This window comes from Periplaneta americana, chromosome 16, assembly GCF_040183065.1.
Source record: "Periplaneta americana isolate PAMFEO1 chromosome 16, P.americana_PAMFEO1_priV1, whole genome shotgun sequence".
NCBI lineage: Eukaryota > Metazoa > Arthropoda > Insecta > Blattodea > Blattidae > Periplaneta > Periplaneta americana.
The window spans coordinates 105,645,757-105,667,327 of NC_091132.1; the positions used below are offsets into that span (position 1 = coordinate 105,645,757).

Genomic DNA, 21,571 nt, shown 5'->3' on the forward strand with positions numbered 1-21,571 from the left:
GAGCAGCTCATATAATAATAATAATAATAATAATAATAATAATAATAATAATAATAATAATAATAATAATAATAATAGTAGTAATAATAATAATAATAATAATAATGTAGATGTATTTTATTATTATTATTATTATTATTATTATTATTATTATTATTGTTATCACCATTACAATTATCATTAACATCATCATCATCATCATCATCATCATCATCATCATCATATGATGTACATCTTAACTGAAATCGTCGTTGTTCCTGCAATAACTCCTATGTGCAAAATATGAAAGTTTTCAGTAGGAAGAAAAAACACATTTATTCTTCTATGGCAGTAGTGCATAGGAAATCGTGAATTCTTACATTTTCGAAAGAAAGAATTATAATTACATATAGGAGATTTTATTATTTGCTGTATCACTATTTAAGTTATTTAATAGAGCAAAAATCTGAAAAACGATAAATATGTCACATAGGAGTTATTGCCAGAACAACGACGAAATATTGTTCAGATGTTCTTAAATTGCGTGATGTTCGAGTTTCCAACAATTCCATGATATAGTACAAGTTTGCATCTAACAATAGCCTATTAGGTATAGAAATTTTACCGTGGCTGAAATAAAGACGATGTTTTCATGTGATATTAGATACACTCAGTTGCCTATGTCATTCCTGGAGCAAGCATGAGTGACAAATAGACTGCCAGTAATTTTGTCTGAAGTCTCATTTATTTGGGGACAGGTGTCTTTTGTTTACATTATATCTCCTCCTTTACTTCCATTCCTTTAAAATCCATTGCCCTTAGTCGGGTTTTAAACTGTGAACATTGACCTAACGACAATTACAGAAATGTTGTTGTTGTTTTCTAATGCCAGGCATTTGACAATAAAGTCATTTGACCTCTTGCACTCCAATATTTTTCAAAGATTTTATCATGACCAGCCACTGAAGCACAGATATTGAGGTGTTCCGAATCCATTTCTTCGTAACAAGTACAGAAATGACAGTGGTATAACCACTCTACCTTTGAGGATGATAAAATCAGAAACATTTTTCAAACAAATTCTGTGAATTTCTTCTCCATAATTATATATCTGATAATTCTTACAGCGAGATTACTGTGGGCATTTGTTGATTATTTTTTAACTTGTTTCAGGTGGAAATGAAGAAGGATACTTTGGCATAATCAACAATTCCCTCACATTAAACAAAGTTCTTGATCGGGAAGAAGTTGATACTTTTACTCTAACTGTTGTTGTTAGTAATTATGAAAGTGGACCACATCTACCAGCAGACGAAGAGAGCATTCTTAAAGTTGCGATACAAGTATGTATTACCTTACAAGAAACATTGACACATTAAATATTTGCTAGAATGTAGGCATTACAGAAAATGGAATTATATGAGTGCAGAAGCTTTCGGAACGTGAAAGATTAAAATAAAGTAAAGTTTGTGAGCATTAAAGTATGTTTAAAAGAAATTCTTTAATTGGCTATTTAAAGACTCTGTATTAACTGCACAATTATCTAGCACCATGTGTAATTTGTGATAACAAGATTGTATTTTGATGATATGAGTCCGATGCTTCCCCATGGAGTTACCTACATTTATCTTACAATTATTGGAGAAAGCCTCGGGAAAAACCAAACTAGGCAATCGGCTCAAGTGGGATTCAAACCCATGCCCAAAGAAGCCCTGGATCACTAATCCCGCTTATTACTCCTAGATCATGCTGGATTTATGTGGCTTAATTTTAAACTTACTTTACCACTGAAATTTGTTGTACATTTAGATTAATGGTCTTCAACTATTTTTAAGTAAAAGATCATTCATTGTGGAAATAGATTATCAGCTGCAACATTGATTTAGTTACATTTGTCTTTGAAGTATATTGAGGTGTAACCAAGTCATTGAAATATGTTGTTGTTGTTTTTTTCTAATACCAGGCGTTTGACAATAAAGTCATTTGACCTCTTGCACTCATTGAAATATAAGATCATTAAAAAATTACTTCAGACATTATAAATATTGTAATATTTCAGACAGAAAAAAAAAGATTGTCTTTGGCAAGCAATGGGATTTTTCGTTTATTACCGGTACTTCTTGCATTTCAATAGTTACTACTTTGTTGATTAAAACATTAATATAATATTAGTACTGCTTCAAGAATTTTTAAGTTTATGGTTCTGTCATTGTCCACACCTGTGGAGCAACAGTTAGCGCGTCTGGCCGTGAAACCAAGTGGCCCGGGTTCGATTCACGTTCGGGGCAAGTTATCTGGTTGAGGTTTTTTCCGGGTTTTCCCTCAACCCAATATGAGCAAATGCTGGATAACTTTTGGTGCTGGACCCCGGACTCATTTTCATCGGCATTATCGCCGTCATCTCATTCAGATGCTAAATACCTATGATGTTGATAAAGCATCGTAAAATAACCTACTAAAATAAAAAAAAAATGGTTCTGTCATTAAATGTCAGGATACAGCTAGTCTAATGCTATTGTAAAAGCAATAAGGGTCTTTCACAAGATCTGAAAAAATTTAAAACACTCAACAATTTGAGAAAAGTTCATGTTCTGTTTGTAATTCATTCATTCATAGTGTTCTGCCCAAGGGCAGGTCTTTCACTGCAAACCCAGCTTTCTCCAATTTTTCCTATTTTCTGTTTTCCTCTTTGTCTCAGCATATGATTCATATGTCTTAATGTCGTCTATCATCTGATATCTTCTTCTGACACTAACTCTTCTCCCTTTCACAGTTCTTTTTCCTCTTCGTGATCAGTTTCAGCATCATTCTTCCTTCCTCCACCCTTTCCAACACAGCTTCTTTTCTTATTCTGTCTGTCCACTTCACATGTTCCATTCTTCTCCATATCCACATTCGTTCATAATTACGACGTTTAAGGAAACTAGTTCTGTTGCTGATAAGAAGAAATCAGTGCTGCTGCTGAGTGCTTCAGACAAGTAATGAAATAAGTAGAAATTATTATTATTATTATTGTGGAATTAGTACAGCCATCTTCAAATGAGTTACAGGACAATTTGGAGAATTGTAAGAAAACATCTTAGTTTGTACCCATATAAACTAACACCAGTGTTCGCACTCAAAAAAAGTGACAAGCAACAAGCTGGCAAAGTTTTCTGCATGAACAAAGCACGCTTTTTTCTTAATGATGAAGTTAACACACATAATTGCAGACTTGATCCGGAAATCACACATAGGTTTTAATTCAATAAGGTCTTCATGATTTCTAAGACACTGTATTGTGTGGCTTCACTTCGTAATTCATCATTGGTTCATATTTCTTCGAAGAAGACAACAGTGAAATATTCTTTTTGTAGTTCACTTTACAACACTTATTGATTGTATGTTATTACTACAAAAATTTAAAACTTTAAAAGCATTAAAATTGTTTATATAAGTACTTGTATGATGGTAGAGATGATTGTCTGTTATGTATTGTTATGTCAGATAATGTTCTAGTGTTAAAGTGCATTTGAATATTGAGTATGTGCTGTGGATATATTATTGTGTATATATTTCATATTGTTCTAATATGTTAAATTATTGACTTTTCCATGCAGTGTGTAGTATTTCCATGTCTGTTCCTATATTATTGTAATTGTGATTATTATTTGTGATGTGTTCTGCGTAATTTGATGTTTTGTGTGGTATGCTCATTGCTTTAATATGTCCTTCATATCTTATTTGGAATGATCTACTGATTTATCCTATACAGAAGTTGGGACTTGTAGACTCCAATTGAATTATATTTGTTTGTTTGGTATTAATATTTAAATAATAACAATCATCATCATCATCATCATCCTCTTATCGTGTCCTCCTTTCGAAAGGTCGATTCCAAATATGCCTCCATTCATCTCTGTCTTCCCAAACTCTTTTCCTGTTTATTTCATCCCACTTGTATCCCCATTCTTGTAAGTTCTTCTGAATTTGATTTATCCATCTTTCGTGTGATCTTCCCATTTGTCGTCTTCTTTTCACTGTTAAATTTGATATTCTCTTTGGCAGCCTTTCCCTTTCTATTCTGTTAAGGTGCCCAAACCATTGTATCTCTTATTTTCGAATTGTGTTGTTAATTTTTCAACCTTCAGAGTTTCCCTGATTATGTTGTTTCGTATCCTGTCTCTTCATATTTTCTGTACAATACTTCACAGGGTTTTCATCTCTGAGGCTTGAATTCTGCTCACATCTTTTTTTGGTGTATGCCCAGGTTTCTGAAGTGTACAGTATGTCAAAACTGGCTTGAAATATGTTTTATACATTGCCATTTTGCTCTTTATGGGTACATATTTATTCCAAATTAAATGTTTTATTAAATTATATACATTTGAACTTTTTCTGTATTCTTTTATTAATTTCATGCTGTATTTTTCGGTTTGAAGTGATTTCTTTCCCAAATAGTTAAATTTCTCTACCTTTTTTTCAAATTTGTACCTGATAACTTAATATGCCAGTCTTCCCTCTGTGTTCTTGATATTTTCATAACTACTATTTTTTTCAATGTTAATTTTTAAGCCATATTCTTCTGCTACTGTCTTTCAATACTCCAATCTTTGTTCTATGTTGTTTGCTGAGCTGTCCCAAATCATCACATCATCTGCATAAATTGGTGTTTTTAAATCTGGTTTTCTGTCTTTTCCAATTACTTTATTTGCAATTTCATCCATTACTACATTAAACATTACACTCCCTTGTCTCACCCAAGCCCCTACAGTCTTGGCTGCGTGGAATGAGGAAACCGGGGCAAATTGAACACTGCTCTTGCCGCCATGATGTTGGAGAGCAGACGCATAATAGCAGTACGTAAATCACGCAATTTAACGCTGTGATGATCTAAAATTGACAGATTATGTCCATTTTCGACGTTTAACGTAAAATTAGGACGAAATAAACATATTCAAAGTTTCATTGAAATGGGTCAGAGCATTAAAGGAAAGAAAATACGTACGCAGCAATTTATAGAAAACATGCTCATACATCCATAAATAGGCCTACACAATACACATTATACAGGGTGTTTAAAAAATACGGGGCATAATTTCAGGTATGTATTTCCCACATGTAGAAAATCAAAATAGTTCATTACAACATGTGTCCAGAAATGCTTTATTTCCGAGTTATAGCATTCACAACATTGAAATTCACCGGAACGTTTTTCTTTCCGCAGGTCGTTGCCGTCAAAGGAGACATTAAGAGGGCACTCTGACAGTTCATTCCGAGGTGAAGGTTACATTCAGTGTTATGTAGGTGTTAGATTGTGCGACATGTATTCAAATCAAGAGCTGGTAGAGATACACTTCATGTACGGTAAGGCAGATGGCAATGCTGCTCTGGCTTGTCGTTTGTACCAGGAGAGGTACCCACAGCGACAACGTCCAGATCGGAAGACATTTGTACGTCTCCATTACCATCTGTGCGAGTATGGAAAATTTAACTCTCCTGGTTTGGGAAGGGGACGACCAAGATCTACAACTCCAGAAGTACAGGAGGAGATTCTGGAGGCTGTGAACATGACTCCTTCTATCAGCACACGAAGGGTAGCGTTGCAAGTCAATGTTCCTCATACGACTGTCTGGAAACTGTTGAAAGAGTATCAATTGTATCCTTATCATTTGCAACGTGTACAGGCCCTGTCACCAGCAGATTACCCTGCACGAGTTAGGTTCTGTCAGTGGTTCTTGCAGCAGTGTGGTGTAAATCCGAACTTTCCTGCCTTAGTATTATTTACAGATGAAGCACAGTTCACACGAGATGGCATAACAAATTTCCACAATAAGCATGTATGGGCGTATGAAAACCCACGTGCAACTGTTCCATCTCATCACCAGGTGCGGTTCTCCCTCAACATGTGGGCCGGTATCATTGGTGATCGATTAGTTGGACCCCATGTACTTGTAAACAGACTTACGGGGCAGGCGTACACGAACTTCCTGGAAAACACCATACCTCATGTTTTAGAAGACACTCCAGTGATCAATCGTCAACACATTCACTTCTTGCATGATGGCGCTCCTGCACACTTCAGTCGTACGGCTCGCCGGTACTTGGATCGAAGGTTTCCTGATCGATGGGTAGGTAGAGGTGGCCCAATTGCTTGGCCTCCACTCTCACCTGATCTGAACCCTCTCGATTTCTGCTTGTGGGGCCATTTAAAATCATTGGTTTATTCGTCTCCGGTGCCTGATTTGGAATCCCTTTGGAATCGAATTGTGGCATGTTCTGCGGACATACGCAATACTCCTGGAGTTTGGGATCGTGTTCGCAGGTCAATGAGACATCGATGTGAGGTCTGTATTCAAGCAGGAGGTGGACATTTTGAACATCTTCTGTAATGACAACGACCTGCGGAAAGAAAAACGTTGTGGTGAATTTCAATGTTGTAAAGGCCATAACTCGGAAATGAAGCATTTCCGGACACATGTTGTAATGCACTGTTTTGATTGTCTACATGTGGGAAATACATACCTGAAATTATGACCCGTATCTTTTAAACACCCTGTAGAACGTATAATTTTACGTTAATCAGCATATTGTTAGGTTTCAGAGAAACTAAAATTATATTAACATACATTACTCTTAGATCACAAGACGTAAATACGTGCACCTTGATCACACAAGTTTTTATTATAATCAAATTCATAAGTGAAATAAATATGTGATAATCAGTATAGACCTGTCGTTAAGTTTTAGAGAATCGAAAATTATATTACCAGTACTTTTAGACCACAGGACATAAGTAACCACGCAAAATATAACGCACAAAGGTAGCAAAATTACGTTGCATTTATATTCTTCATTTAATAAAGTGAATGCTATCAATTATGAAAAGTAGCATTCCGGTACCTAATACATTGCAAATAATAGGTAACATGAAGACCTAAAAACTAAACATAATCACATTATGCAAAATAAAAAAACACACTTTTTATGAGTGGATTTCTTTACAGAATATATTGTTATTTTAAATAAATAAATATATATCATTGATTGCGGAGTGATAGTACGTAATTTTATGCACATATGTAATATCAATAAGATGACATTCCTTGCTTTTTTAATAATATATATCCGGCAAAATATAAAAGGGTTGTTTGTATGTGAACTATATGCATTTATAACCCCCAGTGAAAAATAATGCATTAGGAATATCTGCAAAAACAAAACAACAACAAAAATTGCTGTGCAAATGACAGCATAGACCACTCACAAATATAAAGTAATTTTAAATAAGCACTTCAACCCAATTTGAAAAGACAACATACCTCTTGATTCTTGAAAGGGGGGATTTAGGTAAATGCTGCCTGATGATGACTTGAAAATTGACACATTAAAATGTAAGACATTATAATAGGCCTTCGTATAATTTAGGTAACTATTTACATTTATAACCACAGTGAAAGATAATATTGGGAATGCCTGCAAAACAAATTCATGTGCAATTGACAATATAGATACCCCAAAAAAAACTCATTTTAAATGAAAAGGTAACAACATAGGCCTATCTCTAAATTCTTGAAAGGATGGTTTCTGTTAGATGCTGCAAAATGACGTAGAGATTAACAATTACATTACAAGTTAACAGGGATGGTACAGCATCATCTTTCAAAATTCTATTACCATTACTTTTCCAAAAATCTGTATCTTTAAAATGAGCCGAACACAATTTTACGGAAGGTGAAGGCACAAATTTATCTCTTTTAATAGCAACGAGCCACTTTGCAAGTAGCTCGAGCTTCGTCAAAGGGAACCTGTAAAGATAGATTGTTGCCTAATTATCAACTTTTTCAACTACGGTATCTAAGATATATGGTACATATGTTACAGTTTCAATGTAGCCTGCAGAATTCAATTTTATTATTTTAAAGCTTGTGTACTTACTTGTGAAAAGAAATTCCTGACCCTTTAAGCCGCACAGGAAACTACCATTTTACGCTATTTACAAAGCACATCACTTCATATCAACTATAATAATATTTACAAGACATAAAATTTCATACTGTTAACACAACAGTTTACATCACTTTCACAGTATTCACAAAACACAGCACAAGCAGGCCAGTACCGTGTTTACCGCTGTTTCTACCAATTTAATGGCAGCGTAAACACGCGCAGACTGGTTTCAATTTTGGACAGCACACCAGCACTCCGTGTGAGTCTAGTATACTATATAACGTCTTTGGTCTCACTCCAGCATTTGTTTCAAACCAATTTGTCATTCCTATCAGTGTTTTGATGCAATTCTCACATTTCTTGTATGTTCTTTTTATTTTTTCGATTAGACTGTTGGGCACCTTTAAATTTTGTAATGCTTCCCATATTTTTGCACGGTCCGCATAATCATAAGCTTTCTCAGAATCTATAAATGCTATGTACAATTCTTTTCCATATTCCCATCTCTTCTCAATAAGTTGTCTTACACAAAAAAATAAGTAATGTTTAAATATTTCTGTAATGTGTTGCTTGTTTTGTATACGTAAGCCTACTGTGTTGTATTTTAATTTTTTTAACAAAGCTGCAATTTTATGTTGGTATTCTAGGAGGCTTTGGAAAACAGTATATGAAAGATTGTATCGGCTCTGATTTAAATGTCATTTTATACTGTTATTAGTGCTTTAATTGAAGATAATTTGTGATTTTAGAATTCTTATGTGAATGGAGGACAATGTGATAATTTAGCTGGATTAGTGCTTTAAAGTTATTTTGGAGTATATTTAATTCATGAAGCTTGCTGAACTTGTTTACTTTGGATAGCAGCCAAGATTTTATACAATTTTATATATAGCATTTCTTAATTTATACTACTAGTCTAGATGGCATTTCAGAAGGCAGTCAGCTGCTATATGCACTGTAGCATTTCTAGTATATGACGTCACAAGCATGTACAGTAGAACCATTCGGAATCAGTGTATAACAGGTACTTCCCGAGTTTGGTTGTTCACGTGTAAGTGTTTCAATATATTGAGTAAGTAAAATTAACATTTTGTGTGTGTGTGTGTGTGTGTGTGTGTGTGTGTGTGTGTGTGTGTGTGTGTGTGTGTGTGTGTGTGTGTGTGTGTGTGTGTGTGTGTGTGTGTGTGTGTGTGTGTGTGTGTGTGTGTGTGTGTGTGTGTGTGTGTGTGTGTGTGTGTGTGTGTGTGTGTGTGTGTGTGTGTGTGTGTGTGTGTGTGTGTGTGTGTGTGTGTGTGTGTGTGTGTGTGTGTGTGTGTGTGTGTGTGTGTGTGTGTGTGTGTGTGTGTGTGTGTGTGTGTGTGTGTGTGTGTGTGTGTGTGTGTGTGTGTGTGTGTGTGTGTGTGTGTGTGTGTGTGTGTGTGTGTGTGTGTGTGTGTGTGTGTGTGTGTGTGTGTGTGTGTGTGTGTGTGTGTGTGTGTGTGTGTGTGTGTGTGTGTGTGTGTGTGTGTGTGTGTGTGTGTGTGTGTGTGTGTGTGTGTGTGTGTGTGTGTGTGTGTGTGTGTGTGTGTGTGTGTGTGTGTGTGTGTGTGTGTGTGTGTGTGTGTGTGTGTGTGTGTGTGTGTGTGTGTGTGTGTGTGTGTGTGTGTGTGTGTGTGTGTGTGTGTGTGTGTGTGTGTGTGTGTGTGTGTGTGTGTGTGTGTGTGTGTGTGTGTGTGTGTGTGTGTGTGTGTGTGTGTGTGTGTGTGTGTGTGTGTGTGTGTGTGTGTGTGTGTGTGTGTGTGTGTGTGTGTGTGTGTGTGTGTGTGTGTGTGTGTGTGTGTGTGTGTGTGTGTGTGTGTGTGTGTGTGTGTGTGTGTGTGTGTGTGTGTGTGTGTGTGTGTGTGTGTGTGTGTGTGTGTGTGTGTGTGTGTGTGTGTGTGTGTGTGTGTGTGTGTGTGTGTGTGTGTGTGTGTGTGTGTGTGTGTGTGTGTGTGTGTGTGTGTGTGTGTGTGTGTGTGTGTGTGTGTGTGTGTGTGTGTGTGTGTGTGTGTGTGTGTGTGTGTGTGTGTGTGTGTGTGTGTGTGTGTGTGTGTGTGTGTGTGTGTGTGTGTGTGTGTGTGTGTGTGTGTGTGTGTGTGTGTGTGTGTGTGTGTGTGTGTGTGTGTGTGTGTGTGTGTGTGTGTGTGTGTGTGTGTGTGTGTGTGTGTGTGTGTGTGTGTGTGTGTGTGTGTGTGTGTGTGTGTGTGTGTGTGTGTGTGTGTGTGTGTGTGTGTGTGTGTGTGTGTGTGTGTGTGTGTGTGTGTGTGTGTGTGTGTGTGTGTGTGTGTGTGTGTGTGTGTGTGTGTGTGTGTGTGTGTGTGTGTGTGTGTGTGTGTGTGTGTGTGTGTGTGTGTGTGTGTGTGTGTGTGTGTGTGTGTGTGTGTGTGTGTGTGTGTGTGTGTGTGTGTGTGTGTGTGTGTGTGTGTGTGTGTGTGTGTGTGTGTGTGTGTGTGTGTGTGTGTGTGTGTGTGTGTGTGTGTGTGTGTGTGTGTGTGTGTGTGTGTGTGTGTGTGTGTGTGTGTGTGTGTGTGTGTGTGTGTGTGTGTGTGTGTGTGTGTGTGTGTGTGTGTGTGTGTGTGTGTGTGTGTGTGTGTGTGTGTGTGTGTGTGTGTGTGTGTGTGTGTGTGTGTGTGTGTGTGTGTGTGTGTGTGTGTGTGTGTGTGTGTGTGTGTGTGTGTGTGTGTGTGTGTGTGTGTGTGTGTGTGTGTGTGTGTGTGTGTGTGTGTGTGTGTGTGTGTGTGTGTGTGTGTGTGTGTGTGTGTGTGTGTGTGTGTGTGTGTGTGTGTGTGTGTGTGTGTGTGTGTGTGTGTGTGTGTGTGTGTGTGTGTGTGTGTGTGTGTGTGTGTGTGTGTGTTTTTTTTAAATAAATGGAAGAAGATACTGTAAAAAGACAAGTATTGCACAGGCAGGCACGGAAAATGGTGTTTAAGGCGTATAATTATTTTTAAAATGTTGACGAGCAGAATGCTGCCAGCCATCTTGATGCTGGCTGCAACGTTGGTGTCATGCATACAGTAATCAACGGCTAAGGTTATTATTGTCTTTTGATAATTTAAATTCTCTTCTGCACTATTTGTATTGCACGTGCGCGTGAAGTACGATGTGGCAATGTTGTACGCTGCCTTGCTCTCTCTATCTGTCTCTCTCGACACAAATGCTAGCAGACTACCACCTTCTGAATTGCCGTCGATTCTAACATTATAGAAGATCAATTTTTCTTGATTGTATGTAAAATCTTATCTTCAGTCAATTTCTATGTTTACCAACTAATAATACATATTATTAATACTATAATAAAAACTATGGATGCCGCTAAATCTCAAACACAATGCACTTTTTGTGATAAAACATTTAAGAATCGAGCTGTATTAAATATACATACAGCAAAAGTTCACTTAAATATTTCCAATATTAACAATAAAATATTAACTTCAACCAGTACACTTACATCTCCACAGATTAAGTATTCTACTTCATCAATAGTCATGAGACAAACTTAAAGCATACATGCTCTCATTGTGGTCAGCTCTATAAGAATGTAAATTCTCACATTAGTAGAGCACATCTTCAAATTCTCAGGCAAAACATTACCAGTCAATATAATAACAATGAACATCCACTGCATGAAACACGTACAGTGATGAAATAAATGAGAGTACCAAGTCAGATGATTTAGTATGTTGGACGAAAAAAATTTTTAGATATTCTTAATGCAGATAAAAATGAAATTACTTTTGATTCTCTCATGGACGAGTTTCTCTCCTTTTTGTGTAGTGCTATATCTAAATGTAAAGGTCCTGAACATCTGGCCGTAAAATATTACAAAGCATGAAAAGCTTCGAAATTAAATCCTGAGAGGGAGGGGGTTGCTTAGTTTTGTTACCGCAATATCTAAAATACAAGAAGTTATGGAATGGTTGTGTTCTGTTTCAATTGTGTACTTTAATTTAGGATTATTATATTTAGGTATTGATGTAACTTTTCTGTTAATGTCGTTTATGCTGTCATACAAAATTATTTTCTCTGCATGTTTGTTATTCTTGTAGTTTAGTATGTGTGTTTGTTCTATATTGCATATGAATATTTCTGCTGCCTGTTGATAATTCTAATCTTTGTGCGTAATATGTGTTGTTTTATGTAAAATAATTTTGTTGTGTAATATTCTCTGTGATTTGTATAATTTCTTTGCTCTATGTGTGAGCATTTGTTCGAGTATTATTATTGGTATATTCGTGTATAAAGTTACGATATCAAATGATGCTAGCTAGTGTTGTGTTGTGTTGTGTTGTGTTGAATATGTTTGTGTTTGATTTTATTGATTAAATCTGTGTTGTTAATTACTCTGGTTTAGTTCTCAAATGTTATATTATTTCTTATTATGTTATCTATTATTTTACTATTTTGATGGTCCATTTTTACAGTTCATTAGTATGTTCTTTTCAGTGGCAGTTATTCAAGTGAAGTAGGTGAAGGCCACCTTCATCTCTTTCTTCATGCTTTAATAAAATATATTTTATCAATAAATTAAGTAAAATGCATTCCTCACTAAACCATATTTTGCTGTACTTTTTAATCTGTCTTGCTCGGCTTAATCCACTCATCTTATTATGAATTTTCCGATAAGCTTATTACAATGTAATGAAGTTTCAAATGGACCGTCTGTGCTTATCTTATTATATAAAAAATAATTTTATTAGTTAGTTACATTAACGTTTTCGGTACTGGTGTGTACCATCATCAGATGAATAAGTGATACTGTATGTTAACCTAGCCTATGGTTACATGTGATATCAGCATGAATAATATGTATGCATAAACATGAAATGTTATAGCCATTATCAATTATAGTAGTTACATAAAATGCAAATAATACACTTATATACAATAAATTGGTTAAAATCAGACAATTAAAACAATTATTTGAAACAGTGTTCATTACTGCTATGTTCAACATTGTCTAGAATACATTATGTTTTAAGTTAATATTTGATGTTGTAATAGTTCAAATGGGACAACCAGTTTTCAAGTTTCACTACATTGATTTGTTGCATTGTAATATTAAATATGTATGAAGTTGAGCCTTGAAATTTTCTTTCTTAATGAGTATATTCACTTATTGTCCAATGTTATTCACAAACATATATGTTGAAGCACTTGGAGGATAAAACATGGCGTGCTGTGCATTTGCAGTATGAGTTTCTGCGCGTAAATTTTCTTGCATATTTTACCTGACAATATTTAGAAGTTACAATTCCTTTAATGTTGGGTTGTCACTTTCCGGATTCCAGTGCAAACAACTGGTTGTGGTATGTATTCCGCGATGGCTTGGCGTAGTGAAACTTGAAAACTGGTTGTCCCATTTGAACTATTACGACATCAAATATTAACTTCAAACGTAATGTATTCTAGACAACGTTGAACATAGCAGTAATGAACACTGTTTCAAATAATTGTTTTAATTGTCTGATGTTATCCAATTTATTGTATATAAGTGTTTTATTTGCATTTTATGTAACTACTATAATTGATAATGGGTATAACATTTCATGTTTATGCATACATATTATTCATGCTGATATCACATGTATCCATTGGCTAGGTTAACATACAGTATCACTTATTCATCTGATGATGGTACACACCAGTACCGAAAACGTTAATGTAACTAATTAATAAAATTATTTTTTATGTAACAAGATAAACACAGACGGTCCATTTGAAACTTAATTACATTAATCCACTCAGTTTACCTCCTCCTGGAACACTTGAGATGAAATCCTCACCTAGCAGACCAGCTAGTGAGGGATGTGGATGTTGAATGTCCGAGGGAGGCTTACTGTGAATTGCCGACCCATTTTGCGAGGCTGTTACGAAGGTCTGGTGAAGAGACATTCATTTACTTTCTCTGTTCTTGGAAAATAGAATCGCTCTCGTACAAACATTGGACCAAGGTTGCAAACTAATATTTTCCAACTAAATAAGAAAACATAAAATATTGTGTAAAGAAATTAAATATCGATCAAATTTAAAATTCATTCATTCATTTAGTGTTCTGCCCAAGGGCAGGTCTTTCACTGCAAACCCAGCATTCTCCAATCTTTCCTATTTTCTGCCTTCCTCTTTGTTTCCTCATATCTGCAGTTTTTCTTGGAAAGATAAATGTGGTAGCTTCCTGTTGCTTTCCGCACATCACTCTCTCTTTCGCATCTTAAAAAGATTCCAGGTGGCCCCAGCGTGGAGATGTGGAGAGTGAATTTTACTAATTAGGCCCTCTGGACTTCACCAAAATTCACGGCAAGGGTTAAATATCAGAAATTTAAGATATAACATATATATTTCGATATTTTTTTTAAATGTTAGCATCTCTTGAATATTATGTTTTGAAATACAGTAAAACTTGGTTATAACGACATCCAAGGGACCTTAAAATCATGTTGTTATAAACGAGTGTCGTAGTAACCGAGATTAATATTATCAATCTAGTGAGGTAGAAAATGAAAAATAACAAACTTAATTAGGCTTATTTTAGATTTATGTAATCACTTTTAAGCCTACCAAGAGCATAATAAAATACATGTAGGGCCTACAATATTGTGTATTAAAACAGCTTGTTCAGTACTTACCAAACTTCTTTACTTAGGAGTGAAGTATTCAGTCATTTTACACTGTTGTCTCCTACTTGTCCAATACACACTTTCTAAATTAGGTTCTACGAGTATGTTCATTATTTCGGTTACAATTTCACTGCTCCCTCCCCTAGCTTCGATCCATTCTGCTCAAATGCAGCAACAATTTTATCCTTGCTCTTCCATATCATTTGGATTGCGAAATTCAGTAGGCCAAACTCACGACACACGTAAGATTTTTTAATCCCATTCTCAACTTCATGAATCACTTTAACTTTTTCTTCCAATGTTAAAAAATTTTCTTTTAGTGGCCATAGGTACTGTGTTAAAATGCGTGCACATAGTGAAAACTTCCTTTCGAAATTGATCGCACGTAGGTACCGTTAATACCACATGCATTTGGGCGGGTTGCAATGGGGCATTCCAGGGGTCTATGACAGAAGGGGACAGTGAAAAATTTGCTAGGTTACCAGATTTCAACAAAATATATCTTAAAATACTTTGATTCTTAGAAAATCATATTCCAAACTGAGGTTGAAAATGACGTTATATGCGAGATAGATGCATTATACGTTTGTCGTATTAAGCAAGGTAGAAAAGCTTATGTCTTATGGAGAATTAGTTGGGACCACAGAATATTTGATGTTATAGGTGAGGTGTCGCACAAAACGAGGTCGCTATAACCAAGTTCTACTGTATTTCGAGTAGGTACTCTGTAATAAAGAAAGTTGGTGTAAAATTTGAAACTACGTTCTATATCTCTCGCCCATGCTGACCAACGACTTCGTTTTTACTTTATATGTATTCTTCGGCATGACAAGTGCAATGAAGTGTTAATGTGTTAGCAAGTGTACCCTATTAAAACAATGACAACATGAATCCATTTGAACGATTTAGTGTGTAATCTTTTGGAGACACCGTTCTCTCATTGTTCTGCATAAGATAAACAAGATATTTTAAAATACGGCAGACCACACCTCACATTAATATAACTGTTGAGCAAAGTGTAAAGTAAAAGATTTGAAAACAATGTACCTCAAGCACATATTAAACAAATTACACAAATCACAGAGATCATAACAAAACAAAATTACTTCACATACAACAGCAATTATTACGCACAAATACAGAGTCCTTAATTCAGAGGGGCCTAAAAAAATGTATACACACTTTCGCAGATGTTATATGAACTCTCGAAGTTTAACTAAATTACTGCGGAAATGTGTAGTGTGATATTCTATTGAAAGATAATGCTATAGTCCCGTCGCTCTAATTTCCGGCAGCCAATCGCGTTGCAGATCGGCTACATTTAAACGTGTGCGTCTTGTGATTTGCATATGAAGACATTCATTTCTTAAGGCTCGATAAATACGTAATATAATCTCCCGCCATTTTGGCTCTTTCGTTGGCGTTCGCAGAAAGCACACAAAGACGTTATTTGACGCTAAATTATTTGCTGAATTACAGTGCATTTGATTTATTATCATAGGAGCTTCGACATGATGTTTAACGGTGTGGCAAATAGATTCCTCGTATGGTAGCTCGGTAACAAAAGAACAAAAATGGAGAATGATACTACCTACCTAGACTTTATAGAGCCTTCACTTCCTAAGACATAAGCAAAGAGACGGAGTCACGCCGGAAATAACAGCGTCGCGACTATAGTTGCATAAATGCCACAGAGTTCATGGATGTAGTAGAGTAGCACAATCAGCTAGTCTGCCACCATTGCTGTTCCATTTCAACATGCTTGCGATAGAAATATTTAAAATAAAACTTAGATATTTTTAATTTTAAGGGCAAATACTTCAAAAGAATCTTCATATATTTTAGACCATTATTGTAAGTGAACATACTAATGTATAAAAGCTTCATTTAATTATGTCAGCATAAAAAAGTATTTAAATTTTCAATACATTGCTAGTCATTCACACAATTAAAGGTATTACAACAATATTAAGTTATGTTACTATTGTTACCATAACAGATAAATTCTGTAGGACCAAAAATTAACCTTCACGTAGCCTTTACAGATTCTTCACCCAGCAGTGTGCATATACTGTGGAATGCCGGCCACCGAAGTCACTCAATTGAGTGTGCTCCTTGTATAATGGCAGTTGACTCAATATATGTCAACATATATGTCGAACATGGAGTAAGGTTACAAAGGGAAAAACACTAGAAGAGGGGGATTTGATCCGGTGCTGTGGATTGAACTTCAGCATAGCTCAGTGGTTAGAGGGCTTGGTACGTAGAACCAAGGACCCGGGTTGATCCCCGGCACCGGAGCGAATTTTTCTCCTCTAATAACTAATATTAAGTTAATTATGATTAACAAATGAAAATACCATTGTTGCAAGTAAAAAAAAATAATAATACATTTAACCAAGTGAGTTGGTGTAGATGGGTGTTTATGACTCATATTCGGGAGGTCCCATGTTCAAATTCCGTGGCTGGCCAATCTGACAGTTTTTCATTGTTTCCCTCAGTCACAAAGGCAAATACTGGATTGGAAATTTACATACCATGATTCGTCACCACCTCAATCACCAATAACACAAACGTCAATCAAAATCTAAATTCACTTACATAAACACAAGCCATCTACAACACACAACAGAAACAGGAACTCAACAATAGTGACAACAGCCTACCTGTATACCCACATATCCTAACACATGATATGACCACAGATGTTAAAGCATGTATAAATAAAGTTAATAAAAAATGAAATAAAATAAATAAATCTAAACATTTCTAACTACATTCCTCATGCTCATGTTTCGGCTTCCTCATTTAATACGATTTCTATGGTATTTCTTTTTATTTTCCAATTGAATAAAAAAATGTAATCTTGTTGTAAAGAATAAATTAAAAACTTCAACAATTTGTAGACGATGCCTGATGGCCTTAACTACACCAAAATAAATAAACAAACAAACAAGAAATGAACAAACCGACAAGCAAGCAGACAAATAATAAATTGTTGTTGTTGTTTTCTAATGCCAGGCGTTTGACAATAAAGTCATTTGACTTCTTGCACTCCAATATTTTTCAAAGATATTGGCATGGTCAGTCACTGAAACACAGATTTTGAGGTGTTCCGAATCAATTTCTTGGTTTGAGTTGCACAATAGGCAGTTAGGGGACTGATATATTCCAATTCTATGCAGGTGTTTGGCCAAATAGTTACGGCCTGTTGCCAATCTAAATGCAGCTACAGACGATTTTCGTGGTAAATCGGGAATTAACTGTGGATTATGAAATAGAAGAATTTTGCCAAAGAGCACTTAGGATTGGAATTGAGAAATGTTGGTGTCAAGGGGAGAAGATGGTGAAATTTGAAATGTACGTCCTAATTGATGCACAGTTTTCATTTGTTGTATATAGAAATGTCATTGTTGGAAGAACTTAAATTCGAGATTAGACCTAATTTTAGAAAACAAATTCAGAGGCCGAAATTTGGGGAGGGGGGGAACAAGATACAGCAGTTCACTAAACTGGATATATCTGAGCCATTTTTAAATATAAATCCAAAATTTCTTTGACATTTTACTCCTAAAGAAACATTCATAAAAATGTCTGGAGCACAAATTTGATATTGTGATATTGGCTGTTAATATTTTAAGATAATTTCATTTTAAGAATCAATTTTTATGTATTTTTAAGAAATATAAGGCTATAATTTTCAAATACAACAAAGTAATAACTTTCTATTCTGCAGGAAAGTTTTCTAGTAGCCTAAAGAATCTGTGTACCAAATATCATGCATGTAACATTAGTAGTTTCACAGATATATAACTTTTAGTAAAAATTAAAGCAAAAGAAAATTAAAAGTTACGGGAAATAAAATTGCAATCAAAGTCTAGTGTCATTTAAAAACTTTGTGAAGGAGAGCTTTGAAGTTTTGTTAAATTACATGAAGTGACAATATTTTTTCTGTGAAAAGAAAGGATAGCAAGGAACTGAAATCTTCTGAAACCGTAAAATGTATTTGTAAGTTGTATAAACTGTCTGACAACTGATATTCATAAAGGGTGAAAGAAAATAAATTCATGTGATGCATATGATAATAATTTATGTTCATTTTTTCTGAACCATGTTATATAAGTTATCTGTGAAAGAAATATTTTCTGGTTAAGACTCAGTAAAAACAGGAAGGTTGAATCATGTAATAATTGTTGTTGTAGTAGTAGTAATGGTGATGGTTATTATTGATTGATTGATTGTTTGATTTTAGTGGATGAAACTGTATTGAATCTTCTTTTCAGGTGGAAGATGTTAATGATACAGCTCCGGTGTTTGATAGAGAGATATATGTGGCTGGAGTTCATATTGGGGGACAAGGTGGCAATGATGTGGTAAAATTTAACGTGAGTATGAATTAATTTTATTATATTGATATGGTGTTAGATTAGTGGCAGGATTATTTTGAATTTTATTCCATATCGGTATAAGTTGTACATGTGTTATGAACATATTTGCTTTGTATGTGCATATTCACATTTGCGCTTGCTTGCATGCATAGGCTATTTGAGAGAGCAAGGGGGGAAGAGGAGAGAATAAGAGAGAAAGATGGACAGGCAAATGTAGTATAATAATGTGACTATTCATTCTGAGAATCTTACTGATGGTGTGTTGTTGTCCATTTGAAACAGTTGGGCTAGTTAAACTTGTGTGTGTCCCTATGGAAAAAATAAGATACCCTTCTCACTTCAAGTTCAGATGTGGACACGAGACCAGACAATAATGTACATTTATGTAGGATCCCTGAGATGTCAAAGAATGGGGCATGAACGATCTTTGATTCCTTTGTGTGCTACCTTGCTGAAATGTAGGCCTATTGCTATATAGGTAGCAACTGCAATGCTGAAAAAATTAATATTATTTATGACATTCAAGTGCATTTACTTTTTACACTTTTGTTTACACTTTCAAATGCAATAAAATTATTTCACAACAGACGAAATTTTATATATATATATATATATATATATATATATATATATATATATATATATATACGGTTATGGTTTTTAGTAATCAACAAAAAGCTACTTGCATATTACAATACTGAATAAATGTATACAACTTCCGAAACTGCAATACTATTGTGCGAAAATAAACCTTTAAAGATGAATTTGACCATAATTGCATCTTCGATTTCCTCTCACACCACCATTATTAAATCTGGTAAAATTTGAAGAAGCAAGTCTAAATATAGCGTGCATATAATCATAGAAAAATTTGGCTCTTAATTTGGCTTTGTTAGGTTCATCATTTAAAAAATGATTCACATGTGTTCCAAGTGACCTAGAATATGACGTAACTTTCTTTATTTTCGACGCTGTTATGATTGAATGCTTGATATGGATAGCTGGTGATTTTAGGATCCAGAACATCAGTATTGTGACCATCATTGTCGTAGCACAACTGAATTCTGCGCCATGTTCTGGAAAATGTTTTTAGGAAATAATTCGGCATCACGAGCATGAAGGTGGTTATTTCGTTGATGAACCTCCAGAGACCATTGTCAGGTGTTGTGAAGTCGGGACTTCTCGGTGGCCAGAGGGAGCTGATTATCTTCAGAATCTCTTCCAGTTTATCACAAAGGTCTTATTCAGGTAGTGACGGACTTGCAACGGGAGAGTGTGGTGGTTCTACATCCTGCTGCAGGACAACAGTGTCTTTGATACCAGCTTGTTGCAATTGTGGCACCAATCATTCAGTAATTATGTCCTGATAAGAAGGATAATAGCAATGGCAAAGGAAGGTTTTAATAGAAAAGGAGCATCTTCTGTGGACCTCCGGAGAAGGAACAAAGGAAGAGACTAATCAAGTGCTTTGTGTGGAGTGTAGTATTGTATGGAGAAAAACATGGACATTACGGCGAAGTGAAGAGAAGTGTCTAGAAGCATTTGAAATATTGATGTGGAGAAGGATGGAGCATGTGAAGTAGTCAGACAGAATAAGAAACGAAGCTGTGTTGGAAAGAGTGGGTGAAGAAAGAATGATGCTGAAACTCGTCAGGAAGAGGAAAAGGAATTGTCTGAGTCACTGGTTGAGAAGAAATTGCCTTCTGAAGGATGCACTGGAAGAAATGGTGAACAGGAAAAGAGTTTGTGGCAGAGGAAGATATCAGATGATAGACGACATTAAGATGTATGGATCATATGTGGAGATTAAGAGGAAGGCAGAAAATAGGAAAGATTGGATAATGCTGGGTTTACAATGAAAGATCTTGGGTAGAACACTAAGGAAGGATTAATGAATGTCCTGGTAGACAGGTCCAGTAATGGAGCTTTGGAAGGAGAAAGGGTAAGATATGTGTGTTATACTCATTCAGCACACCATGACATGTGGTGGGTTTTCTGACAATACTCTCAGGGGGTTCATAAAAGAGAGAGTCCGAAATGACTGGTATCACAAAACGGAAGAATTACAAATAGCTATGGAAGATGCCTTCACACACGTGAACTCAGACTATCTCTGCAAAACCTGGAGCAGAATTCAGCTGTGCTACAGCAATTTTCACATTAGATAAACAAATATAAGAAAATAGCTGCTCATACTAACATTAAGGGTGTGAAAAGGGCAAATACAAGAAAAATGTAGCTGTTCAGACAAACTGTAAAGGTGTAAAAAGACAAATCTAAGAAAAATATAGCTGTTTAGACTAACTGTATGGGTCTGAAAATTTACTTAAAATGTTATATCATGGAGTATGCTTGGCGAGAGTAGTCTATGCTGTCATGTGCCAGGCGAAATGACCTTGAATACTCAACTCGCTTTGTCAACTGAATGAACAGTATCTACTCAAGGCTGGGGCCTACTCTATTTTTCGATAATTATTTATGCTTTCACAACCTTACAGGTTGTAAGAGTAGCTTTTTGTTATGTGTGTGTTTTTCTGTTGTCTGCTTTGGAGATCTAACGGTGTGCATAACTTGAGAAAAGGCCTTGCAATGAGCTCAGAATGTAGGATGTGGTTATGCACAAATTCTAAGGGGCAGTTGGCA

At 35.6% G+C, this 21,571-nt stretch overlaps 1 protein-coding gene across 1 annotated transcript in view; it reads left to right on the forward strand.

The window, feature by feature from the left end:
* LOC138691011 (cadherin-AgCad1-like) overlaps window positions 1–21,571 on the forward strand; it is a 318,553-nt gene that overhangs the window by 236,453 nt on the left and 60,529 nt on the right. The window contains exons 24-25 of the mRNA XM_069812651.1: window positions 1,153–1,322; window positions 18,824–18,925. Coding sequence (XP_069668752.1) covers window positions 1,153–1,322; window positions 18,824–18,925 — 272 coding nt within the window. The remainder of the gene's footprint in view (window positions 1–1,152; window positions 1,323–18,823; window positions 18,926–21,571) is intronic.